This window comes from Hypoxylon fragiforme, assembly GCF_022984875.1.
Source record: "Hypoxylon fragiforme strain CBS 206.31 chromosome Unknown GGS25scaffold_2, whole genome shotgun sequence".
Classification (NCBI taxonomy): Eukaryota; Fungi; Ascomycota; class Sordariomycetes; order Xylariales; family Hypoxylaceae; genus Hypoxylon; species Hypoxylon fragiforme.
Window position 1 is genome coordinate 182,979 of NW_026054757.1, and position 26,755 is coordinate 209,733.

The following is a 26,755-nucleotide window of genomic DNA, read 5'->3' on the forward strand; positions in this document are numbered from 1 at the left end:
TTTTAATCCCATATATTCCACAAGACAACGTTGATTCAGTTCAAAAAGTCCATACGTCTCAAAACATCGCCACACACACCCAAGGGCCAGAAAGGAAGCGCTCCAAAAAGGGAAAAGCAATCTTGAGAGCAAAAGGAGCAGATAAAAATCAATGCAGCTCGAGCCTCTGAGGGTATCTCTGCCTTCCATCTCTAGCCTATTGCATCCTTTCCCATTCGTCTCCCAGAAACGAGGAACAATATTCGGGTTTAAAAGTTATGAGAAAAAAAAGGTGTCGCGAGACGGGTTCCCATGTTCGAGTACATGTAAGTCTTAACTTCAACTCTGAATGAACAAGCACCGACACCACACACATCCGACTACAAGACGAAATGATATGGAAAAGTAAGATTGGAACTGTGATCCTTAGATACCCAATAGCACTACGCTAGACATCGTCTAGCTATTTGGTAACGGTGGCCAAGGCTAATGGTCCTGTTTTCGTTTCTGACAACAGATGCTTCTTTATCATCCAGCTCGGTAGTATACATTTAGTAGCCAGGGCCGTCCATCGAGGGGTTGAACGAAGGGGGATCCATGGCCATAAATTCGAGCAAGTCAACGCCTCCAACATTTACTCCCTGATCTGTCATCGTCACATTGGAGTTCTCGCCCACGCTTTGAAAGAGGCCAGGTCCTGGTGGGAGGTACCACATTTGGTCATCAGCAGCCCAATCAGCGCCAGATTCAAATAGGTTTTCGCCCATGTTGGATGCCTCTACAACATGACCGCCCATAGCAGGTGTAGTAGGCCCAAACACTGAAGTGGGCCCAGCTGGATAGGGGAAGTTGCCCGTACTTAGGTCAAACGGAGTGGCTGAAACGTTACCAGAAGGGGTGGAACAGCGATCTGCGCAACAAGTTAGAATCGTTCCAAGAATGCATACATACAAATATAGATGATAAAAAAAAAAAAAAAAAAGAAAAAAAAAAAACCTACCAGGAGGGACGGTAAGCCCTTCTCTGAATTTAGTATGGCTCAGATAGCCATTCTCCATACCATTACTCTGAACATGTCCATTTGTAGAGCTAGCTTTAGTTGGTTCGCCATTCGCGCGAGGACTCTTGCCTTCTCCAGAGGTCGTGGTGGCCGGGGCGTATTTAAACCGGTCTCGAAGCCGTGTAGTAAGCGACTCAAGCAAGTCGCCGAACCTAGTACCAAGGTGTATATCATCTACAACGCAGGTTCGTAGCGCATAGACCGTACGATCTAGAAGACCAATGCTTACTTCCACGTCAGACTTGGGAGCACCTAGGGCAAATGTCTTAAGCAAGAACATGGCACCACTAATGATTCGAAAATATGTTCGCACAGGAGCATGTTTGAGGTAGCCCTCCTTTAACAGACCGTCGACAACAGTTCGCAGGAGATTTCTGCAACCATCCACCACCTCCTTGACATATTCTTGATCCTGGTGACCGAAACCACCCAAATGGCCAAGAGGCAAATTACCTAGAAAATTCTGCGTCTGTGGTGATAGTTGAGGGTTACTGACAGCTACATTGCCTCCGTGAGCAGCATTCGTAGACGCTCCGGCGTTCGCGGTGCAGCGTTCAACCACCGCTTGCAAAGCCAAGGAATTAACATATATTCGCACATATTCGTATTCAATAGTCAGGATGTGACGGATATTCTCGGGCATATCAAAACGCTGGAACTCTCTCCACCAGTTCTTGAGGATCGGCTGAAATTCCTTGAGTGCCCTCGTGTAATCGCCGCTCTGGATGATCTCCGTGGTATGTTTTCGGGATCGGAACAGCCTCTCGTTGCCCAATTGCATGGCGTCGCTTACTCCCACCCAGCAATGAATGATCTGATCATCTAGTTCAACATTTGGCACATAACTAAACGCGTTAGAAATGACCGATTGATTGGTCCCCGGTGTGTTCCCCTCATTAGAGATCGGACGTCTTCCAGAAAGGGCAGGATCGGTTCTTCGGAGGCTTTCAGGAACCATGTTGGTCCATCCGAGGCGACCAGCTAGCTGGGTCAGATATACCAACAGCAAGCGCTTGATGCGCGTCGCACGAAGGCGATATGCTTCATCCTCGTACTCCGGTCGCGTGATAGCATTAGTCGCAAGCAGTTCGTCAATATCGTCGAAAACGCCTAGTTCGTAAGCGAGTCCCAGCGCGTTACTGAGCAACATCCAACACATGCGATCACTTCTCCACGCAGGTTCAAGCCAACTTTCGATTCTTCGACCCCCAACATTTCCGCCAAGTCTTTGAGCCCCTTCTTCGTCTCCAATATCGGAATGGGTCGGCATCGCTCGAGAGGGAAGCATCAGTTCGTCAATGGCCTCATCGGGAGGAAAGTGTAGCGCTCGAGGATGCCATTCGGTCAAGATCATAAGAGACTCGATTGTACCTAACGTCCGAAGACTGCCCTTCCTCAAACCTCGCCACGGTGCCGTGCTAGATGTCTGAGATTCATCAGCGCCAGATCCACAGAAGCCCCCACCAAATGCCTCCTGTCCCCAGAGACATCGTTCGATCATCCTGCGCAGGTATCGCCATAGCTCTTCGTGGATGGCGTGAGATCTACAATGGCCACCCGTCGATCGTATACGGTAGTATCTCGAAGCAATGGTCAACAGAGTGACCGTGAGTATGGGCTCTTCGGTCAGGAGGGTGACATGCGACGATGGGCTACGGAAGGTCGGTGGCGATATGGGCGTCATGGGAGATAAATATTCGTAGTAACTTGTGTGAATCAGTTAGCAAGGGTACATTCGGCAATTTTTGTGACAGCTGCGCTGCTGCTACTCGTCGACCTACTATACTATGTATTTCACAGCCTCTTCCTTCGTAAACCAGCCGGCCCTCACAAACCTAAATCGCGACCAAGCATCGAGGGCCTCCTGGTACCCGGCCTCATTTTCCACATTTAGCCGGCGTTCCATATCAGCCACTTCATCATTCTTAGTTGAGGATTGTAGCAGCGGATCGATTAGGTCTGCCGACTTAGACGTCGCCCGTTCAGCCGGACGGCCATGAAAGTTGGAGTTATGATCTCGTGGTGTTTTGCGACCGGGTACAGGGACGGGCGAAGGCTGAACAACAGAGGCAATAATTTCGTGTTGCCTATTCAGATCATGAGGACTGATGGAATAATCAGTAATTGGCTCGTGGGAAGTCATATTAGACAGACGAGACGGTTGGACGGACCTGTCGGTGGCAGCCTTGTAAAGTAAATCGAGAGCATCGTGGGGTCCATAGACCTCTTTTCTCATGACACTCTGGGCTTCGAGGTTCTCTAACTGAGCGTTTGAATCCTCACCAACGTCATTATAGCTTGTCCCTCTACTCTTCCGCCCATCTTCGCGTTCCGAATTAGGTCGCCTCAAGGGTTGTGTCCTACCGGTCGAGCCACCAGGGGTCAAAGGCACGCTACTAAAAGATTTCCTGTCGACAACGGAAGGAGGGGTGTCGTCGGAATGGAGTCGCTTTCGGGCATTACGGATGGTATAGTCGTCTTCTTGCTCCTCGATCTCGTCTTCGTTCTTGCGCTTGCGTCTCGTGGCACTAAAGTAACACTCCTTGCTTTCGCGGCGGCAACGCACGCATGGAGGGTCATGAGGGTCGTCTACGCTCCCTAAATCGCATCGCACTTTTCGTCTCCGGCATGGGATACAGGCCTGGTATACGCGTTTGTGCTGAGAAGGCTGACCCTGTTGTTGGGACTGAGACTGAGACTGGGACTGCGGCTGAGTCTGGGATTGGGACTGGGACTGATGTATGGACTGGGGTTGGGGTTGCGAATGCGCCGTGTTCGCGGGCAGAGATTGACGAGACTGTTGGCTAGCGGATGGCATGTTGGCAGCGGAAGCGGTGGGATTATCATATTGAGACATGGCCTGATGCAGTGGTGCTATCGTTCTGATCTGATCCGATTCTAGCCTCAGGTCCGGCTCCGGCTCCAGCTCCAGTCACGGCTCCAGCTACAGCTCCAACGCGAGCTTTGGCTTCTCGCAGATGCATTAACGAATCGCACAACACCCGGCGCACGCCGACTGCTGGCTCGGCTTACGACGGGAAATAGGGAAATAGGGAAATTCGAGAGCTGGAACAAAACACTCGAGCGCGCAAAATGGAAATAAGCGCTCTTTTCGAAATGGGACGAATCGAAGCTATCAATTGGGGGGAGAGTCTATAGTAATCCCGATAACGTACTAGGTCAGGTAACTCTGAACAACCTTGAAGACGGTCGATTATGAATGAAGTGGATTTTCTCGGACTTGCGGGGTCTGAAGACCGAAAATAGCTGAGATTTTGAAGTTTGGGAAGGTTGGGGATTATACAGTATGCGTAGAAACAGCCATACAGTACTACTATGTAAGGATGGACAAGATAGGTCCTACATAATAGTACATGTATAGTTGTATACTTGGGAAGGTAGTTGATGTTGTTGTTGTTGTACAGCTTCAAGCTTGTAATAAAATCACCTATGTATATGTAGTACGAATAACTATCGTAGACTGTTGTCAATATTGTACCCTATTCTCGTTTCTCTTGCCTGTCTCTTGCCTGTCTCTTGGCTCTGGATTCTTGGATTCTTGGATTCTTGGATTCTTGACTGTTGACTATTGTCTTGTCAGTTCAGTCTGTTCCGTTTTTCTCGTATAAGTTATGTCGGAGTCAGTCGGACTTGGATGGCCATTGACCTTTTGACCTTTGATAAGCCGCAGTTGTCGCAGACTCGCAGTTCACGGTTGTGGGTGGAGTGGCTTATTTCAGTTTGTAATCGGAAAGAGAACAACTTTGAATGGAATTAACTAGGCAATGGCAGGGGTTCGATTGGAGCGGTTGGTAATCATGGAGGCACCGCTATTCCAGGGTATTGAAGCAATCAGATAGCAGGATGGTTTCTTTACCAATGAATTGATAGTACAGAGTGGGATAAAGTGTGATTTGTATGTAGTAGATACGTACATGTAGTAGTCATGACACTGTCATGTATGTATGTACTCTCCGAGAATTGCAATCGAGATACATAACTTGAACCTTAAGTCGGTGAAGATAAGAACTTATTAAGAAGAAGCACATGGCACCTACATGTACCAAATCATAAACTTCAGGGAACCTACAGGGCTACTACGGTACCACCCGTACACTACAGTGTACAGTACAGCAATCGGACCCCGCAGCTAACGGTTTTAGTACTATGTATCATTGATCCATGTACCTAGTATTGTATTGTACAATACCTAACGCGAATGTACTATGTACAGTATTCTCGAATCCAATACATATCTTACAGTCGACACAAGGCCTCTCATCATGTCATGTCTGGTTGACAGTGGTTGTGATATAATACCCGGTGATACACAATACAGTATATCAGGCACATACACACAGCAACCGCTTACACCACCCCTTCATGCAATTGATACTGAAAACGGTAATCCCAGACCGCCAATAAGATTCTTGTGTGTGTGTGTGTGTGGCTGGGCTGAAGCCTGAAGCAGAATGACTTTGGTCACGTTATCGTCTACTAGTAGTAGTTAGTAGTTACATAGCATGACCCCTTCAGAAGAATACCTAGGGTATGTAATAAAATAACCGTCGTCATCCTCTTCTTCTTCTTCTTCACCGTGTTGCTTTCACGGTTCCCTTCACCTTACGGCCCAAACTCCCCATTCATATGTATCCCCCCCCCCCATCCATCCCCATCTTCCCTCTCCGCATACTCCACTAAATAGACCTGTTCCGTACCTAGCAGTAACCGGTCTAAACTGATGATCTCTCCCCAGCCTCATTTAATGCTTAATGTGATGTCATTTTCAGCTCGACAGCCCACAAGGCGTACTATGTAACAAGTTGTCTACATATTAACCTAATTACCTAGTAGTAGATAACGAAGTGCACATAATACTCATAATACACATAGTACGTATACATAATTCATGGATATACCTAGATGGTAGGTGTCAGGTGTATACATAAATATTTACTAGTACTTGGAGCCATAAGCCAACTACTAATAGGTAGCTCCATTCGGACCTACTAAGCAATATATATATATATATACTTGGACATCCATGATTCCATGGACATGATGGACCTCATAGATAGAACTTTTCTCTTTTTCTTCTTCTTTTTTAGTATCAATTCCTTACAGGGATCACAAATCGAGAGGCCGCCTATCACAAGTCATGAACCTACACCCTTACCTTTACATCCCTGGGTATCGATATATATAATACCTACCCTTGGTACCTAGTAGTTAGAACTTAGACCTGACTAGCCCAGTACATAGGTGTGTATGCATATGCGCGCAACGCGTCCTCAACTCCTCGTACATACTTGAGCAATCAGTAATCTACTGCAGTTTGTCTACTACTACTACTACTACTAACCGATATGTGTAGGTGTAGTTGGTTGTAGGCATAGGTTAAGTAGGCATACAATTCAAAACAAACGTAGCACCTATTGTTATCTTGATACGAATCTGTAGCCTAATGTACACAATAGCACACATACTATCTTATTATCAAAGTCATCGACTTGTTGGGGAACAAATTGCGAAGTGCCCAGGCTAAATGGGAACAAGCTCTGGGGGGTATCGTGCGTTGGATGAAGCGTTGAAACGCAACCAAACCATACGCCAATGTCACCATTGCCTCCTATCAACCAATGCCATTATTCATTTTTTGGCCAACCCTAAAAAAAAGGTGCCTTGGTTCCAATTCCCTGAAACGCCGACGCAAATGCAAAATGCAACCTTGGCCCCTATGTTGAGGTGACCGAATCCTCAAGTTCCGTCCGTGTACACATCAGCCCACAAGGTCTGTGATCTTACAATTGACATGACATCTAAGAGATGTGCTTCAGGTCAACCTGTATAGAGTTAGCTATTCACGTATCCACATACCCACTCACACCTGTATACATAGATATATAGATATACATGCATCGCGAGACGAGACTTCATCTTGTGCTTACCAGAAAATCCCAGATCATACGAGAAAGATGCTCGGGCAGCGTGTACAGATCAACAGTGAATTCACCAGCGTCAATATCGTTCTTCGTGTAGGTGTCATCCGCCTTGTTGTCGTGAATCATCTGAATGACCTGGAGGAGGTCCTCCTCGTTCAATTTGCCGAGTCCGTCGGCCATCTTCTCGAAATCGAATGCGGCCTTCTTCTTCTTCAAGTCGTTGGCCTTGCGAGCCTTGGCAGAGGCCTTCGAATCATCCTCGTTGGGAATTGGGCCAGTCTCACGGAGGATAGAGAGCAGTGCCTGAGAAGGATTCTTGAAGGTGACTGTTTGGATCGCTTCGTATCGGGGAGATTGGAAGTTCAAATCGTGGTAGACAGTGGTCTTGCCACCCTTCTCCGTGGTGAAAAGGTCGATGGACATCTCGAACTCGCCCCAGCCTTCGTTCTCGCAGGTGAAAGGGTGCTCGGTAAAGGCTACATGATTCAATAAGTCCTCCGGAAGATCAAGGTTGGGAAGAGAACGCGCGCGCGCATAATTGGGGGGGGGTTACTTACTCTGGTGAGTCTTATCCTCGAAGGAAGGGTGAAGATTGTAAGTGACCTTGGTAAAGCAGTTGGCGGGGTGTTCGTTTCCAGCTTGGTCAAGAAGGTAAATCTTGACGCTCCATTCCTTCATAGGAAACTCCGTCATGGGAGACGGCTTAGGACTAAACAAAACATAACAGTGTCAGCAACAACAAGAGGCGGAGGGGGCAAAGCTAGAGGTATGTAGAGGTATGTACAAGACCAATTGAGACAGGTCGGGTATGATGATTCAACTCACATGTTATGCTGCTCAGTGACGAGCTTGATGTTGCGCTGAAGGATGGTCACGTTAGTCAAGATTGGTTCAGAAGAATTGCGAATTGCGAACTGCGAGGCGCGAACCGCGAATTGCGATGGATGGATGGATGCATCAAAAATTGGGAATCAAGGAATTGAATAGAGGATAAAAACCAGTGGTATGTAATAATAATCAGTTGTATATAACATTGGTAGGTACACAAAAAAAAATGATATAAAACATGATAGACTTACCTCGACAATCATCTTGGAAGACTTGGCTTCAACAGCAGCAGATTCAGCGGTGTTGGGAAGAGTATCGCTAGCGGGAGGTGGTGCCTAAAAAAAAATAAGGGTGAGCGCTGTTAGAGATGTGTTCGCGACAAAATGTGTGTGTATGTGTGTGTGTGTGTGTGTGTGTAGTAGTAGTAGTAGTAGGAGAAACAAATTGAATGTTTTAAGGTGCATGTAGATTTGTATCTCGTCGCGGTTGCTGGGAATGGGTATGGGAATGGGTATGGGTAATGGGTATGGGTATGGTGGTATGGTAAGGTATGGTAAGGTATGGTAAGGTATGGTAAGGTAAGGTGCAGCGCGCGTACCTGGGCTTCTTTGGTCTTGTTCTTGGCCTTGGCCTTTCTCTTGTTCTTTTTGGCACTGTAGGCCTTCTTCTTTCTACCAGCAGCAGTGCCAACTGCAGTCTGCTTTTTCTTAGCAGGCTTTTTTTTAGCTGCAGCTGCAGCTGACATGCGGGTACGCAAAGTCGGAGGCATGGGTCGGATTATCCCTTGTAGCGTATCAGAATACTAATTGGGTGGCTGCTATCTCGGATAAATCTTTAATTCGTTGTTTGTTATTGTAGGAAGAAAGGAAGTGGGACAAGGTGGAATTAATCCGAGAATTTATGCACGTGATCTAGATTTACTGATTGGAGCTACATAAGTAACCCCCACTAACTACCTGAGAACCGAAGCACCTACATATCTCAGTAATCTCAGTAAATCAAAGATGAAAATACTGGAATATTCTTTTTTAACATTTTTTCCTTTCCAAAAATGGACAAGAAAATCAATTCCAGCCCTATTTAAAAGGGACTCCAACATGCCTGAGGCTCAAATATAGTGTTGAAGATCCCAGTTTTACAACTTCATGCTATAACACCATTCCTAATTTAGAACCATCAAGGTCGAAGGTTGTTGATAGCACCCAATGCCATCGAGGCCAACAAGGGACCCTTTACGCCTCAAAGCAGCAATAGACTCGGGCTAAATACACCCCCTTTCTAGAAGAAGGAAGTCTCATGACACATGATAGACTCAGCAAACGACACCACACGGATGTCTGCTTTCTTTGGTAGACAACAGTATCAAGAATGTTTTATCTAGCTCTTCAGTTCAACAGAGATCATATTCAAGCTGCCAACCCCAAGTCTAGTCATTACGTATAATAGATACACTTATATGTGTGAGTTGGTGGGTATCACAAACCTTCCTTGGCTGGCCATAAAGGTTGTGGAGATAGGAAAAGATCATGATCGAGCTGTTATAATCATGCTCTCCAAACTACGTAGACACAAATTTTCTTCCTTATGTCCCAGGACTCTATAGAACCGAGCATAACTGTCGATACATCTATTAATGCGTAGAAAACCAATGGACGAAATCAAGCAAATACCAGTGATCAACGAGAAGGCCATGAATAAGGAAGATGGAGCTGAATCTGGAGCTGAATCCATATCCGCTGACCAAGTACAAGAGCTGGACGCGAAGGCAACGAAAAGGCTCTTGCGGAAAATTGACATTCATGTCCTTCCTATGATGTGTCTTATTTGCCTGTCAGTTAGCAAACTCCTCAGAAAGAGATCAACGAGACATCAATCAACTGCACCATGTCTACTAGGCGAGTCCCTAAGGTATATATTAGTCGGTAGCTAACAAACTCCTCTCAGACTTTGCTTCCTCGACCGCAGCAACATCGGAAACGCGCGACTAGATAGCTTGGAATCAGACCTCCATCTCACCGGTCTACAGTACAACGACTGTCTCGCCATCCTATTCCCATTCTACATAGCCGCGGAGATTCCTAGCAATATCATGATGAAGGTAGGTGAACACATCTGCTCCCCCCTTTATATCCCATCAACTAACAAACACCACCAGCGCATCCGCCCCGCAACCTGGCTCTCCCTAACCATGCTCCTCTGGTCCATCTGCACCATCGGCCAAAGCTTCGTAGCCTCCTACCCGTCCCTGCTCACCACCCGCGCCCTTCTCGGTCTCTTCGAAGGCGGCTTCTTTCCGGGCGCAAACTTCTACGTGACGCAATGGTACCGGCGCGACGAGTGCGGGCTGCGGATGGCCGTCATATTCTCGTGCGCCACGATCGCGGGGGCCTTTGGTGGGGTGCTGGCTAGGGGTATTGCTGAGATGAGCGGGATGGGTGGGTTGGCGGCTTGGTCGTGGATTTTCTTGATCGAGGGGCTGGCGAGTGTGGTGGTGGCGGTGGGTGCTTTTTGGGGTGTTTGCGATTATCCGGCGAGGTGAGTGATGAAAAGGGGAGAAAGACAGAGAAAGAGAGGGAGAGTCGAGCATTGAATCTCCCCTTTCCCCTTTCCCCTTTCCCCTTTCCTCCCCTTGGCAGTAGAGAACATGACACTACCCCATCCCTCACACACCTCATCAACTAACCCAAACCCCTCTCATCCATATAGCGCCACCTTCCTAACGCCCCTCGAGCGCAACGCAGTCCAGCACCGCCTCGCCACCGACACCGGCTCCCTCTCATCCTCCCCCTCCTCCTCCTCGCCCTTCTCCACCAAACCCATCCTCCTCGCCCTCCGCGACTGGAAGATCTACATCCACATGCTAATCTGCATGGCTGGTTTCTGCCCCGTGTACTCCTTCTCCCTATTCCTACCCACCATCATCCGGAACATGGGGTACTCGGCCAACACCGCACAACTGATGAGCGCGCCGCCGTACGTGCTCGCGTGCGCCTTCACCGTCGGCGCCAGCGCGCTCGCGGACCGGTGTCGGCGTCGCGGGGTCTTTTTGCTGGGATTCCAAGGCGTCGCCATGACAGGGTTCGTCGTGTTGTTGGCGGCGGGCGGGAGGCCGGGTGTGCAGTATGTCGGGACGGTGTTGGCTGCGATTGGTAAGTATATGCCTTAAGTAATTTCATACAGCGTTGTCGATAGCCAAAGAATCTACCTGGGTACGCATCCTGTTCAACTAACTAACAATCATCCGCAGGAATATACCCGCAGATCCCGCTCGGCCTGGCCTGGAACAGCAACAACATCGGTGGGAGCCTGAAGCGCGCAACGGGGATTGCCATGCAGGTCATGGGCGGCAACTGTGGCGGCATCGTAGCCTCCTATGTGTATCTTTCAAGAGATGAGCCGCGCTTCGTAGTCGGTCATAGTATTTTGATCGGATTCATCGGGTAAGTCTTGTTCAGGAACCCTCTCCCTCTCCCTCTTCCAAGTTGTTATGGCTACGGACCTTGTCTTATTAGCTTCCCAAAACTCATTTGTTACTACTGTAGGATGGCCTTCGTATTAACGCTATTCATGACTACATGGTGCCGCAGAGAGAACATCCGACGTGATGCTGCTGCCGAAGGGGAAGCGATGGCCAATGAGTTAACAGCAGAGCAGAAAGAGTTGGAACAGGAGCTTGCTGACGACAATCCATGGTTTAGATATACTATTTGATCTACTGGGTAGCATATGGGTAGAATATAACAACCCTCGTAGTGGCAACCACTATTCTTAGAAGCTAGATACCAGTTATAAAAGCCATGTTGGATAATGGACCATCCCCTACCTAGGTACCTAATCACCCTGACACGCCGTTTAGGGGCTCCTCAGGAAGCAGCATAGTATACAATACAGTAGAATCCCACGAAACTAAAGATAACAATAAAAATGTTAATAATAGTAAGAAGCACATGTATGTGGTGTATTTTGCAGCAACTCGTTTGTAATAGAGCTTGTAAGTCCTTCATCATGATGACCTAGATATCATCCAGGGGCTAAATACCGTTTGGCGACAGATACTACTAGAAGCTACCATTGGTGCGGCTCGGTCCCAGGGCCGGTGAGCCCTGGGGAACTGACTGCCAATGTCTTACTTCTACACAGGCCCCAAAATCATCTGCGTTATCATTGCTGGTGGGCATTAACGCTTATCTGACAAGCAATTGGTGAACAGCAATGCGCGCATGCTATGCAGCCGTATCCCGCTCCGAGGGGCACTCTCCCGTTATGCGAACTCCTGCATAACCATCGACTCATACATCCATACATACCTACATACATCCATCCGTCCATCTTGCTACCAATAACATTTTAAAAACGTGGCCTTCGTACATATATCAAGGACGTATGATCAGCTGAATGAATAGATTTGGAAATCATATAATGCCACCAGGCGGGTCATAGCCGACTCCCCTGGCATTGCCGGTATTCAGACCAGCGCTGCCGGGCGCTTCAGTGTCCACCGGCGCTGTGTTGGTTTTCCGTAACATGAACATGGGCTTCTTTCCTTCCTTGTCCAATTGCTTAAAAAGGATCAATGGTTTCTCCTCTAGGCCCAAGCAGCGTTCTTGATCGCCATAGACAATGTAGAGCGCATATTGATCCCACGGCGCGTTGATTTGATATTTCTTCAAGGCAGCCGGAAGGACCTTGTAGCAAGGGTCATCCATACTAACCCTGAACGACTTGAAGATCTCTACCGAGGCTGAGCTCGAGCCGGGCGTTTCAGGGACAGGAGTCTGCATCCGCCGTGGGGCTACAGGCTGCTTCGCATTATAGCCATGATCGCTTTCCGAGAAGGTCGTGCGGCTAGATGGTGTCGGTTGCTCGTTGGAGCGGTACGTTCGAGGACCGAGGGTGGCACTACCCAAAGTAGGGGGTGAGGTGGGCGAAGGCACGCCCGCAGAAGAATACCCAGGTGAGGTAGCTTGGCCACTGCCGTTCATGGCAGCCAAATGTGACGAAGACAAGACAGCTCTTTCGGCGGCATTCGAGGGATCGAGGGTTTGCTCTACCGATGGCCGCTCGTGAGTAGTCTGAAGGTGAGAGGGGGATATGCTTTTGGGGTTCGTACCAAGGACAATTTTCTTAGTGGAGTAATGTCGCTTCAGATCACCAGATGGCTGATTCGACGAAGGGGTGGGAGCTGGAGGAGATATTGTCGCTGTTTCGTAACCGTGTCCTGCCTGGTTGTTGGCTACATGAGGCAGAGGTTGTTGCGCGTCCTTGACAAGGCGTAAAGCCGGTAGCATGTCTTCCCGCAATCGTCTGAAGTCATCTGTCATCCGTCGGAAGTCCTGTTCGAGAAAGCTCATTCTCTCATCTCGGAGACGTAGTTGCTCGACTAAGTGTTTGATGTCTTTTAGAGTCGCTGTCGCGTATTGAGCTTCGGCGTCGGCAGCTACATGATGAAGTGGTTAGGTTAATTTCGGAGGGAATCAATGAATTGGGACTAGGACCAGCACCAGGAGAGAGGATAGATAAGGAGGGTGGTGGGGGGAGGAATGAAAAGAAAAGGAGGGAAGATAGTAAGTAGTGACATACATAATGGTACATAATGGTCACTTTCTATAGGAACGTCTTGAGCTTTCTTCACATCATAAACACTCTTGAGAATAGTTAAGCGATGACCGACACTGGTCACTCCCATGGCCTTGAGGTCATCATGCAGCAAAGCCACCAAAGCCTCGCCGACGATCTCGTTCTCTAAATGTAGGGCGTTAGAACGACGATCACGAATGAGCAGATCAATGTGCGAGACACACCAATAAATCTATCTGAGTACTGCTGCAGGCCTATCGTAGCAATGAAGTCGGCGCACTCGTCGGCATCCCACTCAGATATTATGGTCTCAGGTAGTCTGTCGGCACTGCTGCGATGGCCATAGGTAGTGGGCGTGTGTTCGGTCGAGGAGCGGCCTTCGGAATCGGTTGGGGAGATCTCGGAGTCGGTGGCGAGAACTGGTGAGCTTGTGTGGAGGCTCCTCTCGTACTCATCGTCGGCATCGGATTCCGCGTAAGCGGTACCCGAATCGAAGCTCATCGTCGGCCAAGAAGCCTTCGAAACCAAGGCAAACAAACCAAGGCGAAGCAAATGTTAATAATCAAATTTAAGACGAGATTCCGTGGCTTGCGTAAGCTTGGCTATTATCGTCTCCTTTGTTTCAACCCTCTCTCTCCTACTCTCTTTCTTTCTTTTTCTCTTCTCTTTTTTTTTTCTTCTTGTTAGCTTCTTCTTCAACTTCTTCTTCTGGTCTGGCCTTGACGTTATGCCTTTTACTTTCTCGTCCAACCTCCCTCCTTTGCTCTCTCTCTCTCTCTCTCCTCTTTCTTTCTTTGCTTGTGCTTCTCCTCTCTGTATGCGTCTCTCCGCTCGAGCAAAGACGGGGTGGCCAAATATTGAACCTGAACTTGAATCTGCGACCTACGACCTGTGACCTGTGACCTGCGACCTGACCGATATGGATGGACCTTCTAAAGACGGGGAAGACGGAAGGAAATCTCTTGTTGCTAGGATTAACCCCGGGAATGGCAAGTCAAGATATGCCGATCTTAAATCCGATAATGGTAGAATTGAATTGTCGAGAGACAGGCAAGAGGATGGTTTGAGGAAAGTGACGTGACCGGCAATACTAGGTATGTAAGGTTAGGTAGGTACTTAGATAGAAAATGGGTTGGCTGTTTCTTGGATCGACACAGACAGGACAAGTTAGGACAAGGCAAGACAACACTGAACATTAAAGGCAAGACCAGGCAAGACCAGGCAAGACCAGACAAGACAGGAAGAGTTGATGAAAACCGCTACAGTGAACTTTGAGTTGTGGTACATGTAGTAAGTAGGTACAATACATATGTACGCTACATACCTAGTAGTTAACTACCTAATTACATAGTGTGTACTACTAGTAGTACTAGCTAATTAAAGCAATATGTGGTAGTATACCTACATGTAGTATAGTTCCGGTTCGCACTGTTCGGTGCATGTACCGCTGTAGCATGGACATGTAGGCCCATTGTAGGGTTTAAGTCGCTTGTATAATGTACCCAAGTTAAGCGTTAAAGCATTGCAACATTAAAACGTTAAACTAAATAGACTGGGCTGATTGATTTGACGTTGCAAAAAGCCCAGGGCGCCTGTTTTTTTTTTATGGTATTGCCCCACTTTCTCTCAGACTCTTCTTCGCAATTTAATTCGGTCTGTACTATGTACCTGGCCTCTTCCTAGTCGTCCTTGTCCATTAGTACTAGTTATTTATTAGTAGTAGTCTTTGGTGGGGGTTCTGGTACCTTTTTCTGCGTGGTCAATGCGCTCGCTTCACTACCTACGCAACTGGCAACTGCATTCTATCCTACGGCATAATAAAAGGGGGGCCTACATATTTACCTAGTACATCATGTCGCAGCCCCTGAATTAGACTAATACATATGTACTAAAAGTGGATTTGAGTGGGCAGATGTAGCCGCTGCTTGGCGCTACCTCTATGTAACTCTGTACATGTACTTTCTTCCAAGTATTCTTCCCAGTATTCTTCCACAAAGCTTCAATGTTCAATGTTCAATGTTCAAGGTTCAATGCTCTTTAGCTCCTATCGTCATGCCTGGCCTAGCGTTACATTCGCTTCTACCCATTCACCGGCACCGCGTCTTTTCGTCATCTATCATACCACCGATATCTGTTCCGCCTTTAAGACCGGTTGCTCAACGACCATAGCGCCCACAATCTATCCAATGCCTTGTACGCCATTATGTATGTACTCAATAGTCACTACTTATAGGTTAAATATTAGTACTAGGTAGTATATCTAATATACATTGTAGGGCCCTGTAATATCTGTAATATACTGTAAAGCCAACAACCACAAGGTGCTAGGAGTCAAGCCCAGCAGGAAGTACAAGTTGTTTAGTAGCGAATGAATTTATATTCCTATCGAACATAATTTAAGGCCAAGTCCAAAGAGGACAGGCTAAAGGTCATTGTCGACCCTGAGCCAACTGGCGGGGGCGGCAATACATTAAGTACAGTGTCAGGGTATCTTTGACTTCCAATGCTTGTGGCAAATAGGAGTTGTTTCCACCGAGCCCAACCCGTTTTTGACATACCAGCCGGTGGTGAAGAAGTGAACCTAGGTTTATCATAAAAACGAGTGCGGGCCAACAAACCCCCCCTTTAGATCCACAGCCAATTACGGGCCAACAGCCGTCCATTACCAACGCAACTCCATGGCGCCCATCCTTCCTCTTGACGTATGACGTTATTCCCATGCCGTGACAAAACGCCTTGATTGCAACTCATTCCCCGTCCACCTACAGCGGACAGTTCAATCTCTTCCATTATCGTAACGGTAACAGGGTATCTTCTGCACCCCGTTCAATAACTTCCTCAAGTGTCCATCGTGGCGGCTCAATGACAGCATCAGCATCTCTCTCTTGAATAGAGCCATCCGGTAGAGGCCTGAGGCCTCCAGCAATGCCCGTAGAGAATTTCAGTTGTAGGATGTCTCCGACCTCATCGCACGCAACCAGAAGACGATCCATGTCATCCTTGTTGTGGGCAGCCGACACGCAAAATCGTGCACGAGAGCTGATAAGGGGAGTGGCAGGGTACCCCACAACGACAACCGCGATTTTTCGCTTGAGCATTTCGTGGCTAAAGGCAGAGATCTTAGCTGGGTTATACAGCGCGACTGGAATGATGGGAGAATCATCATGTCCATAAACGATCAGGCCGAGACGCTTAAGACCAAGACGGAGATAGCGAGAGTTGAATGTGATGCGCTGTAATCGTTCCTCGCCTTGACCAGGAACAAGTTCGCCAGAGATGATCTTGAGTGAGGATAGAATTTGCATCAGGACAGCAGGAGTTGGAGATTCACCAAACATCATAGCGGCGTTCGTGCTCCTCAGCTTGTCAATAACGTGCTTCTCAGCTGCTATATAGCCTCCATTGGCACCGAACGATTTGGTCAAAGTGCCCATGAGAATGTCAACGCGGCCTGGGTCAATACCGAAGTAATCACAGACACCACGTCCTCCAGGGCCAAAGGCTCCGATACTGTGCGCTTCGTCGACATAAAGAGAGAATCTATATCGATCCTTGAGAGCCAAAATACCGGGCAAGTCGCAGATATCACCATCCATAGAGTACAGTCCTTCGACAACGACAAGAATCTTCTTCCAGGGCCGGTGAGTTCGAGGCTGGCCTTGGGCAAAAGCTTCGCGAAGGCGTTTCTCTAGATCCACACAATCGCCGTGTTTGAAAGAACGAATGACAGCACCAGAGAGACGAGCGCCAAAGCGGATTGAGGAGTGGTTCAACTCATCGGACAAGATCAAACAACCCCTGGAAACAAGCGCGGGAAAAGAGCTGGCATTGGTGACGAAGCCCATTGAGAAGACCATGGCGTCCGGCTTTCCAACAAAGTTGGCAACTTCCTTCTCAACCTCACGGACAAGGTCACAGGTGCCTGCATCGATACGAGGGCTACAATAGCTAAGCCCGTATCGTCGAACACATTCCTCGACAGCGTTAGCACAGGGTCCCTCGGATTGTGCAAATCCAAGATAGTTATAAGAGCTCATGTTCAGAGTTTCGGTTGAGCCTCCAATGTATTCATAGGACTCATTAAAGTTGTCCGAGATACGGTTCAAGACATTGATATATCTGCCCGGTACGCCAGTGGTGGTTCTTGCAAAGCAATCATCTATGCGCATCTTCAGTCGCCTGGTATAAAAGTTGTCGAAATCATCATTCAAAGGAGCGTAGCCATTGGCTGCGCGAAGAGTCTTGTAGGTCGACTTCTTGCTAATTCTCTTTCCGAAAAAGTCTCTGATGTGACCAAGAGCGAGGAGAAGCAGATAGCTGATGTAGGTAGTTAGGACGTAGTAATAGGGTGGTTCATCAATGATGGCCTCCTCGAGGTGGTCCCCGTGGTGCTTAGAGACATAGCGATGGGTTGGGTGAACCAAGGGACCGAACTCGGCATCGAATCGCTTCTGGCGTGATATCTCGGTAGAATCAGGTGGCTGGAATAGGGTGGTTGGTTGCTCATCATCATTAGGTTCGCCAGCAGTGGCGGTTGAGAGGGAAATAGATGGCAATGACAGGCCAGAGGTGGTGACCGATGGAGTAGAGCTATTTTGCATGGTCATAAGGGCTTGCTGGGAGCCTGGTTGCTGGCTCGGCTTAGGAGAGGAAGAAAACAGTTGACTAAGGCGATTCCCTCTGGTCTGTGAGGGCCTCCTCTCGCCGGTCTTCTCCGACTGAGGCATGTTGTTAGAATTGGAGAATGGAATTGAGATGCGTCGTGGCATCTCTATAGGTGAATGTCGGTAATAGGTCTCGTAGACTTCAGGCGACAGTAGGAGTACAAGTAGCGCTGAGCAGTCTTAAAATGTAGGTCTACTGATTGCGAGTCTAGAAAAGGGTGTTAATTAGGGATCATACAAATTCCAATTGTGTTTTGATTGTAAGGTTGAGTGAAGGGAAAGGAAAGGAAAAGCTAGAAGGATGGAGATATTCCCAAGGGTAACAACAGGTAACAATGGCAAGACCAGCAATATTGAATGAATGGTGCCATCGGTGACAGGAAGGAAAGCACAGATTCGGACCAAAGCTTCAACGTTGGTGACGAGCCTCCACAGAGCACCGCATCAAAGACGCAGCTTACTTGGTAGGTTGGCTGAGCACGCACTCTTTAATGTGCTGTGGCACAATAATTAAGCGGCTGACAATGCATTGGAACATTGAAGCTTAATGGATGTCGATTGTGATTGTGTATGTGTATGATAATAAACAATGATTCAGGATTATGATAGAAGGGGAAATCAACTTACGGTGCCCTTTCCTAAGCTCCAGTAAGCTTCCGGGTTTCTTTGTTCCTTGCCCGTCGGTGCGTGCAATGGCAGTGCAGCGTGCAGTGAATTTTGTGCTCTTATTGTTCCACGGTCTGCGGATGCACCGGTCGCAAAGCTCCAACGTACCAAGGTAAGTTGAGAAGGTCAAAAATTATCGAAATTGCAGCTTGGGGTAAGGAAAAAGGAGAAAGGTCGATTGGCTGATGTCTTGATTGTTGATTTCTGAATAATGATATCAAAAATTAATGAGGGTGAATTAATTAAAAAATAAAAAAGGACAATTATTCCCGTGTAGCAATAGTCACAATAATGACAGCTTCCCTCGACATCAGCCAGCACCCTTTCTGAGGTGCACGATGATAAGAAAGAAAAAGGAGAGACGAGACGAGGAGGAAGAGGAAGAAGAAGTAGATCAAATTTAGGAAGCGTGAAAGTGTACATAGGATGTACTGAATGTACCGAGGGTACTAATGTACTATGCTGTCTATGCAAATCTAATGCTGCAACTTGCCTGCAAGTTTGAAAAAGGTGGGTATAATCTACCGAGCTTTAGGTTTAGTACGTTTGAATAGTACATATTTCTTCTAGTAACTACCCTACGACGGGCCTACGTAGTATGTAACTAGTGACATTGAAGTTAGGTACCTAACCTGTCAGCTTAATCAATCACCCGACTGCCCGGCTGCCCGATAACTTTTTTCTGCTACAAGGCTAGGCGAGACCCGTAATAAACGGGCAATCCTGAAAATCCCATCCCTTCTTACTAATTAGCCACCCAAGGCACCAGTTTTCTTTTTTTTTTTGCTCAACTCCGGCCGATCCGCGCCCCCATAACTTTTTATGTTCAATGTTCATGTTCATTATCAATCCCCATTATCACGCCGCAGCTAATACCTAATGCTGTTGAGACCCTTTTTTTTTCTTTTGGACCTATTAGGTACCTAGCACCACCTGCTTTGGGCGAGCTGCATCGTTCGCAGCTGCAGTTCGTGAAGTTCGTATGTAGAGCCCCGCATCATCGTCAGCAACCCCTTTATAGAAAATATGTACACTAGAAAATGAACATAAGAGAATGAACATCCAAAGTACCAGAGCTATAACTAGTTATTATTATGTTGACTTTGCTCGCAATAATAATAGCTGTAATGAATGCATTTATGCTTGGAGATAACATTGATATTAGTATGTGTATGTATGTATGTATGTATGTATGTATGTATGTACAGTAGGTGCGGCATCCTTCCTTCAACTTTGAAATTAAGGCATATGCATAATATCTAGTAATCACAATTGGTATACGCGGTGTAATTAGCCCTTGGTGCAAGCTTCATTTGAGCTCACGCGATTATGCTTGGCGCGGCTTCGGCTTGCTCAATGTTGTTTTATACATAGTACGGATATGTGAAGGATCCCGAGGCCCTTCCACCTCACGTATGTACATATTTAAACAGATACTATGTTGTAGTACGGAGTAACTAACTAGTTATGTATTATCTAAGATGCTGTCATCATCCGCGTCTGCCGGACCTTTGGCATTGTTACATAAGACACCAAGACCTTCATACATGAATACATATATAATAGCGTATTTCCATCATTGATGACATCCGGAACTTGGAAATACTACTATGTACTAAGGTTAGGTGCATGTACATACATACATACATACATACATACATACATAACATTGTTCAAGGTAAGCTGATTGAGGCGCTCCCAGTGTTACCCCAAATAAAGCTTGTTTCGATACTTGACTTTGAGACAGTACACCAACCTTCAAAATACTACTATGTAGTATTACATACATACATACATACATACATACATACATACATACATACTAGTAGTAGTAGTAGTAGTAGTGCTACATATGTAATGAAGCCTTCATGAAGGTTTGAAAGGTTTGAAAGATTAAAGTTTGTATTTTATTTCTAAAAGGTAGGTGAGGTACACACTCACTACACGTTGACGTGCCTTCCAGATGGGTCTTAACGGCCTCTATCGGAGCTACTAAATTGCTAGGGATGACCTTTGAACATAATTGGCATATCTACATCTTTTATTTACATTCAACCAACATCTTGAACTCAATGAAAACAAACATTGAGCCTATCAGCTATTGTCACTTTGACATTTCTTGAACTTTACACTATACCCGTCAATATTCTTAACATATATCCAACATATATCCAACATATATCATCAGAATGACTATCAGCTCCAAAGCCGTGCCAGTCGAGTTGTGGCGCCATCCAAGCCCTTCCTCTACACCGCTATACAAGTTCCTACAGCATGTGAAGGTCAAGCATGGCATAGACACTGAGGATTATCCAACTTTATATAAGTGGTCTATCGAGAATATATCCGACTTTTGGGCCCAAGTTTGGCATTTCTGCGGCATCAAGGCGTCCAAACCATACTCATGCGTAGGTAGTATCTTGACCAGTTGAGAATATATCACTTATATACAAACAAGAAAGCCATTGGTCTACGCAGCTACATATCTACATATCTTCATTTCTCAAATTCCGACTTTTTCTGATCAAGATCATCATGTCTAACATGCCACTCAACAGGTCTTGCCGGATAATGCACCCATGTTCCCAAGGCCGGACTTCTTCTCCGGATCACTCCTTAATTTTGCCGAGAACATCTTGTTCCCGGAGAAAGCAGATATCGTAGAGTCCTCTACCGCTGTCATTACAGCTACTGAAGTTGACGGACAGCTCATCTCAACGACATGGGCTGAATTACGAAACGCCGTGCGGCAGTGCTCGAATGCGCTGAGAGCTGCCGGATTAAAGCCCCGAGATGTAGTCGCTGGCTTTGTTTCTAACCACACGCAAGCCCTTGTAGCGATGCTCTCCGCCGCCGCCATTGGAGCCGTGTGGACGGGGATCAGTCCGGATAGCGGTGTAAGTGCGGTCCTAGATAGGCTGGTGCAGATCGAGCCGAAGGTTCTATTCGCCGACAATGGGACTGTGTATAACGGCAAAGCATGGTCCAGCACGGACAAGACATCGCAGATAGTCGATGAGCTCAAGTCTAAAGGCCTAGAGCTCGTCATTATCATAAGCAACGTCCAAGACTTCGGCTGGGACTTGGAAGCACTCAACTTAAAAGGAGTTGTGGCGAAAGAATACGAAAGCTTTCTGAAAAGGTAGATCCCAGAAGAAAATCCCCCCTTAAAAAATCGTTTGAAGAAAATCCATATAGTTGATATTAACGTCCATATAGCGGCGGCGGCGAACCCCTGAGATTTGAGCAACTTTCACCATCACATCCCCTTTATGTCTTATATTCCAGTGGCACTACTGGCCTCCCGAAGGCCATCGTACATACCGCACTAGGCACATTAATACAGCACAAGAAGGAACATGTTCTTCATTGCTCGATGGACTCTACTTCGAGAATGCTCTATTACACGACCACATCTTGGATGATGTGGCATTGGAGCATTTCAGCCCTCGCCTGTGGAACTACTCTGGTCTTGTACTCCGGTTCGCCCTTCAGACCCCATGGCTATTTATCCCTGCCTAAACTCCTCTCCACCCTGCGGATAACTCACTTCGGTACTTCAGCCGCATATCTCACCACGCTTGAGACCAATGGTGTTTACCCCATTCGATCACTTGACCTTTCTCATCTACAAGCCATCTACTCAACCGCCTCACCCCTCCCACCATCGACCTTCTCATTCGTTTACGAGGCATTCCCTGCTCATGTTAATTTGGCTTCTATAACTGGTGGTACCGACATAATATCATTGTTCGGTGCCCCGTGTCCGCTACTACCTGTTCACGTCGGCGAGATTCAATGCGCCGGGCTTGGTATGGCTATTGGCGTAGTAGATCCCATCAGTGGCGCCGCGACACCCGGCGAAGACGGCGAACTCGTATGCACCAAGCCGTTCCCCTGCCAGCCCCTGACATTCTGGGGACCCGAAGGACAATCTAAGTATCGGGCTAGCTACTTTGAGCGCTTTGACGGCCTATGGCATCACGGTGATTTCGTGCGGATCGACACCAAGACAGGTGGCCTGACTATGCTGGGTCGCAGCGATGGTGTCCTCAAGCCCGCTGGTGTACGATTTGGGAGTGCGGAGATCTACAACGTGCTTACTCGATTCTTTGGCGGCGAGATTGAAGATGCTGTGTGTGTTGGTCGGAGGCGGGAAACGGACCGTGATGAGACGGTCTGTCTATTTGTTGTCATGAGCAACGAGAAGACGTTCACACCCGAACTACGTGAGAAGATTAAGGATGTCATTCGAAAAGAATTAAGCCCTCGGCATGTCCCTGGTGTAGTGGAGGAATGCGGAGCGGGAATCCCGAAGACGGGGAATGGGAAAAAGTAAGTCTCCATATCTTTTCACACAAAATTACTTATCATCTAACCTACTGCTAGGATTGAGGTTGCTGTCAAGCAGATTCTATCTGGTATGAATATCAAGACGAACGCCAGTGTGGCAAACCCGGAGGCTCTGGCTTGGTTTCAAGAATGGGCAGCAACGCACAACTAGATAAGAGGTCCTACTTTGTATAAAGGCTGAGTTTTGCAAGTTTCACGAATAAGGTGAACAACATTAGCCAAAGGCATAGGCATCAAAATAATCATAGAAGAAGACAAGAGCATATATATGGGATAAGAAAGGATATACCTAAAAGATAGAGCAGCAGTACCTAACTAGCGCGTTCTTGCCACAATATACTCCTCAACCTCTCCTTTTCATCGTCTCCTCCGAATATGACATCGATCCCCTTCCGTGCTAGGGTCAACACTTCCTCTCGCCGTAGCTGGAAATGCTTCTGGATGAGCATCCACTCATTTGACAGCGGACTCTCGAAGACGCCCACGTCGTCCGTCTGGTGATAATATGCGTTAGCCTAAGCTTTAATGGAAGGCGATACTCCAGCTGCCTAAGCATTGAATTTCCGGTCAGGGGGGGGGAGAGGGTCGAACTTACACAGGGCACGACAACCGGTCCCTCCACGCGCCACCACTCCCCAAAGTGATGCGCCTCGAAGCTACCCACGATCATCTTGGCGTGAACATTGCAACTCAAGCACAACTCCAGCCCAATACCCGTCCGCGCCGAGATCTGCCGCTTAACCGCATCGGGGACGTGTATCACGTGGCCCAAACGATGCGGCATCCAAGCCATGATGGTAGCGAGCTCTGCTTCGCTGGCGCTGGCCTCGGCCTCGGCGAAGTGGATCGTGACCTTGAGCCCCGCGGCACGGGCCTTCTCGACCGCGGGGGTGAACAGCGAGACGTCGCCTTTCATCGGGTCGCCGCACAGGTCGATGGCCACGACGCCTTGGTCGCGGAACGCGGTCGCTAGACTGACGACCTCGAGGGCTTCGGCGAGGGTGTTGCGCCGGTCGATGGACAGGATTAGGCGGGCGTGCAGAGTGGGTGTTTCCCGCGCCGCGGCATCGAGGGCGCGGAGGACGGTCCGCACGTACCCTGCCTTGTCCAGGCCCGCGGAGGGCATCGCCCGGGGCGTCGTTCGCAGCTCGAGGTACACCACGCCGTCCTGCGCGAAGTCCCGGAACACGGATTTGGTGGAGTGCTCGACGGACGCGGCATCATTGACGAGGTTGTAGATGTACGACGAGAAGAGCGGGAAGAAGCTGTAGGAAAGCTGGCCTTTAGCGCATTCTACGAGCGGTGCTATCTCCGTCTCTTCCTCTCTGTCTCTTCGCATTTTGTAACCCCCCCCTAAAAGAGAGCGAAATTCTCTTACGTTTTTAGATCGTAATCATGTCGACCTGGAGGCATTATAAGAAGCGGATCCTCGAGGTCTGTTGCCCCTATGGCCTTTTTCCCTTGCCATATTTCATGCAAACATTGTCGGCTGATACTTCCGGTTAGATGGGCGTGAAGCTGCCAAGTTGCGAATCATGCAGTTAGTACTAGTATATATGGCATTGTAAGACATTATATGCGAGCCAAAGACACGCATAAGATATGTACTGGTTAAGTATAATAAGGGGTGGGTGAGATAGGCAGGCGTCAGCTGAGCTTCACCCCTGGGCCAACACCATCTAGGCCTATGAAAGAGGTGGGATATATATATCAAGATTCCTAAATTTGGATATAGTTACCTCGATCTTCGGCATGGACTTGAAATCTAACTCGGATTCCCGGACCATCATGTATTACATCAGACTAGGCGAGGTATATATATGTGGTGGCCGTCTATTATGATATGAATATAGTAATTGGTGCCGAGGTAAAGATTGAGAGTATCAGATAGGCTCATTCACCGATGAGATTTGAATGGTTTAATGTTGTGTTGCGTAAGACCGACTTTGTAGGCTCAATATTGCTAAGTAGGTAGTTCGGGAACCGAGGAAGCCAATCTCTTCGTATTCAAAAGATAGTCAGTCGCCGCCCCATTAGCAGGTACATACTAAGAAGAATGTACGTATGTATTTTACAGACGAAATATACGCCTAGCAGTTACATGGTCACAGCAGATGTGGTGACTTTTTTTTTTAACCTAGTACTAACTATTGCGTTAGCATTGCTATTAACGACGTCAGGTATTTGCTATATGTATTCTAATAGCAATTGACGTAACCGGAACAGATTCATCGTTTCTTCTTCAGCTTTTTGAAAAATAAATATCGTTACCGGGATAGTTAGAACTGAAGCTGACGATATCTGGGTATAGAATGACACAGTATTGTTAACTGTAGCCGAAATCAGAGGCAAGACGTTCTTCGCTAGGGCAATAAATTCTTCTAGAAACGCCATCTGCATAACGTTCAGATCGTCCCGGACGATCAGAGCACACACGAAACCTGACCGGCCTGCCTCTACCTACCTTAAGTACATGGTGTACCTACTTAGGTATGGTAAGTACTATTATCTAGTGGGCAGACTAGATGGATTATCTTCAATGATCAAATGTCTTCAACGAGGACGGCAAAACTAACCGAAGGGCTCCCTTTTAGCTCCTTTGATGACCAAGCTGTCGATACCGTAATCACCTACTAGCTGCATAGTAGCTGCACACATGGCAGTAGAGCAGTAGGTATGTAGGAAAGCTAGGCGAGACGAGGATCTCGAGCGTCTTATTGAACCATTGAACCAGGACGGCCCAAGGCTAAGGCCAATGCAGTTTGGGTACCCGCCCTTTGACCATTCTGGTAGCGTACCCGCATCGTAGGACTCTAACGAGGATGGTTCGCGTCCCGTAGCAGCGGAGTCCTATTAAGATTGTGGCCAATCCCGGTTCGTAAAAGGGGCAGGTTAATTATACACAAACATGAATTCTTACTGGAGCTGGATCTCCGTCCTCGCTCTCCGACGAAATGAAAAACTACGAGTGTCTGCATTTTGGAGAAGGATGGTGGGCAAGAATTGGTAAGGAAGGGATAAGATTGGTAGGAAGACGAAAGGAAGTATGAAGTATCATAAATGTACATTACTATGTATGTATGTAAGTAATCTACTAGGTACTAGGTAGTTACTAGGTACATGTAATCTCTGGCCATAAGATTGGTCAGACTGGGTACTAGGTAACTAGGTACTATGTACTACATGCATGTATGCATGTACATCACTAAGGACTAAGGTAGGCTACCTCAATACTATGTAGTTACGGCATAGTATGTAAATAGGAACTTGAAGATTACAACATTGAAGCAAACAATATTTAAATCTTCAATGTTTATTACTCCAAATGACTTGACATATGTGTAAAATGCCTATACCAGTTATGTACCTGCCTTGCATGTAGTAGCTAGCATGTAGCGCTTGAAAGTTGAGTACATACATGTACGCCGTAAGCAAGCTTTGCTATCAGCATTTAATAAATGTAATTGCAGGTGAATGGCGCAACATGCTATCCCTGTAGGACGTTCCACCTGTAATACCACCAGAATGCAAGCTTGTAAATGCATACATGTAGTTAGTTATGTACATCAATACTTACCATGATACATGTCATATCTCCTTGATTCATTCCATGTTGGCATTGGACACAATACGTCTGAGGCTGGCCTAATATACAACTCATATTTTTATTTTTTTATTTTTTTTTT

General features: G+C 47.3%; 7 protein-coding genes across 7 annotated transcripts; 2 read left to right on the top strand and 5 right to left on the bottom strand.

Moving 5' to 3' along the window:
• Window positions 1-359: 359 nt before the first annotated feature.
• On the bottom strand, window positions 360-4,316 carry GGS25DRAFT_103685 (uncharacterized protein). The gene is made up of 3 exons (XM_049255978.1): window positions 2,821-4,316; window positions 980-2,745; window positions 360-889 (listed from the first exon to the last, which is right to left on the bottom strand). The coding sequence occupies exons 1-3, from the start codon at window positions 3,894-3,896 to the stop codon at window positions 531-533; spliced, it is 3,201 nt and encodes a 1,066-aa protein (XP_049119612.1). The 5' UTR covers window positions 3,897-4,316; the 3' UTR covers window positions 360-530.
• A 1,803-nt stretch (window positions 4,317-6,119) lies between these two features.
• Window positions 6,120-8,284, bottom strand: GGS25DRAFT_473579 (SAS complex, SAS5 subunit/transcription initiation factor IID, subunit 14). The gene is made up of 6 exons (XM_049259552.1): window positions 8,061-8,284; window positions 7,807-7,841; window positions 7,539-7,690; window positions 6,988-7,457; window positions 6,418-6,882; window positions 6,120-6,305 (listed from the first exon to the last, which is right to left on the bottom strand). The coding sequence occupies exons 1-5, from the start codon at window positions 8,070-8,072 to the stop codon at window positions 6,859-6,861; spliced, it is 693 nt and encodes a 230-aa protein (XP_049119613.1). The 5' UTR covers window positions 8,073-8,284; the 3' UTR covers window positions 6,120-6,305; window positions 6,418-6,858.
• A 901-nt stretch (window positions 8,285-9,185) lies between these two features.
• Window positions 9,186-11,871, top strand: GGS25DRAFT_103843 (MFS general substrate transporter). Its single transcript, XM_049255979.1, has 6 exons — window positions 9,186-9,639; window positions 9,754-9,907; window positions 9,965-10,344; window positions 10,516-10,958; window positions 11,057-11,249; window positions 11,352-11,871. The coding sequence occupies exons 1-6, from the start codon at window positions 9,443-9,445 to the stop codon at window positions 11,518-11,520; spliced, it is 1,536 nt and encodes a 511-aa protein (XP_049119614.1). The 5' UTR covers window positions 9,186-9,442; the 3' UTR covers window positions 11,521-11,871.
• A 350-nt stretch (window positions 11,872-12,221) lies between these two features.
• GGS25DRAFT_517745 (uncharacterized protein) lies at window positions 12,222-13,887 on the bottom strand (the record flags this gene model as incomplete). The annotated part of the gene is made up of 3 exons (XM_049263428.1): window positions 12,222-13,246; window positions 13,390-13,551; window positions 13,611-13,887. The coding sequence occupies 3 exons, from the start codon at window positions 13,885-13,887 to the stop codon at window positions 12,222-12,224; spliced, it is 1,464 nt and encodes a 487-aa protein (XP_049119615.1).
• A 2,288-nt stretch (window positions 13,888-16,175) lies between these two features.
• On the bottom strand, window positions 16,176-18,113 carry GGS25DRAFT_512721 (serine palmitoyltransferase 2; the record flags this gene model as incomplete). Its single annotated transcript, XM_049262812.1, has 1 exon — window positions 16,176-18,113. The coding sequence occupies one exon, from the start codon at window positions 18,111-18,113 to the stop codon at window positions 16,176-16,178; it is 1,938 nt and encodes a 645-aa protein (XP_049119616.1).
• Window positions 18,114-20,747: 2,634 nt separating this feature from the next.
• GGS25DRAFT_103979 (acetoacetate-CoA ligase) lies at window positions 20,748-23,346 on the top strand. Its single transcript, XM_049255981.1, has 4 exons — window positions 20,748-21,124; window positions 21,275-21,858; window positions 21,936-23,051; window positions 23,106-23,346. Exons 1-4 carry the CDS (start codon window positions 20,906-20,908, stop codon window positions 23,218-23,220), a joined length of 2,034 nt encoding a protein of 677 aa, XP_049119617.1. The 5' UTR covers window positions 20,748-20,905; the 3' UTR covers window positions 23,221-23,346.
• On the bottom strand, window positions 23,218-25,164 carry GGS25DRAFT_104031 (Metallo-dependent hydrolase). The gene is made up of 4 exons (XM_049255982.1): window positions 24,809-25,164; window positions 24,448-24,587; window positions 23,665-24,334; window positions 23,218-23,563 (listed from the first exon to the last, which is right to left on the bottom strand). The coding sequence occupies exons 1-4, from the start codon at window positions 24,857-24,859 to the stop codon at window positions 23,381-23,383; spliced, it is 1,044 nt and encodes a 347-aa protein (XP_049119618.1). The 5' UTR covers window positions 24,860-25,164; the 3' UTR covers window positions 23,218-23,380.
• Window positions 25,165-26,755: the final 1,591 nt, after the last annotated feature.

Coding starts and splice junctions, on each gene's coding strand:
- GGS25DRAFT_103685 (XM_049255978.1), bottom strand. CDS start 3,896: ATGTCTCAATATGATAATCCCACCGCTTCCGCTGCCAACATGCCATCC. Junction 2,746..2,820: donor GCTGTGAAATACATAGTATA/GTAGGTCGACGA, acceptor GATTCACACAAG/TTACTACGAATATTTATCTC. Junction 890..979: donor AGGGCTTACCGTCCCTCCTG/GTAGGTTTTTTT, acceptor CTTGTTGCGCAG/ATCGCTGTTCCACCCCTTCT.
- GGS25DRAFT_473579 (XM_049259552.1), bottom strand. Junction 7,691..7,806: donor GTCACTGAGCAGCATAACAT/GTGAGTTGAATC, acceptor TGTTTTGTTTAG/TCCTAAGCCGTCTCCCATGA. Junction 6,883..6,987: donor GTATGATCTGGGATTTTCTG/GTAAGCACAAGA, acceptor AACTCTATACAG/GTTGACCTGAAGCACATCTC.
- GGS25DRAFT_103843 (XM_049255979.1), top strand. CDS start 9,443: ATGCGTAGAAAACCAATGGACGAAATCAAGCAAATACCAGTGATCAAC. Junction 10,959..11,056: donor GACGGTGTTGGCTGCGATTG/GTAAGTATATGC, acceptor AATCATCCGCAG/GAATATACCCGCAGATCCCG. Junction 11,250..11,351: donor ATTTTGATCGGATTCATCGG/GTAAGTCTTGTT, acceptor TTACTACTGTAG/GATGGCCTTCGTATTAACGC.
- GGS25DRAFT_103979 (XM_049255981.1), top strand. CDS start 20,906: ATGACTATCAGCTCCAAAGCCGTGCCAGTCGAGTTGTGGCGCCATCCA. Junction 21,125..21,274: donor CGTCCAAACCATACTCATGC/GTAGGTAGTATC, acceptor GCCACTCAACAG/GTCTTGCCGGATAATGCACC. Junction 21,859..21,935: donor TACGAAAGCTTTCTGAAAAG/GTAGATCCCAGA, acceptor ACGTCCATATAG/CGGCGGCGGCGAACCCCTGA.
- GGS25DRAFT_104031 (XM_049255982.1), bottom strand. CDS start 24,859: ATGATGGTCCGGGAATCCGAGTTAGATTTCAAGTCCATGCCGAAGATC. Junction 24,588..24,808: donor AGTCCATGCCGAAGATCGAG/GTAACTATATCC, acceptor GCAACTTGGCAG/CTTCACGCCCATCTAACCGG. Junction 23,564..23,664: donor GACCGGTTGTCGTGCCCTGT/GTAAGTTCGACC, acceptor TATTATCACCAG/ACGGACGACGTGGGCGTCTT.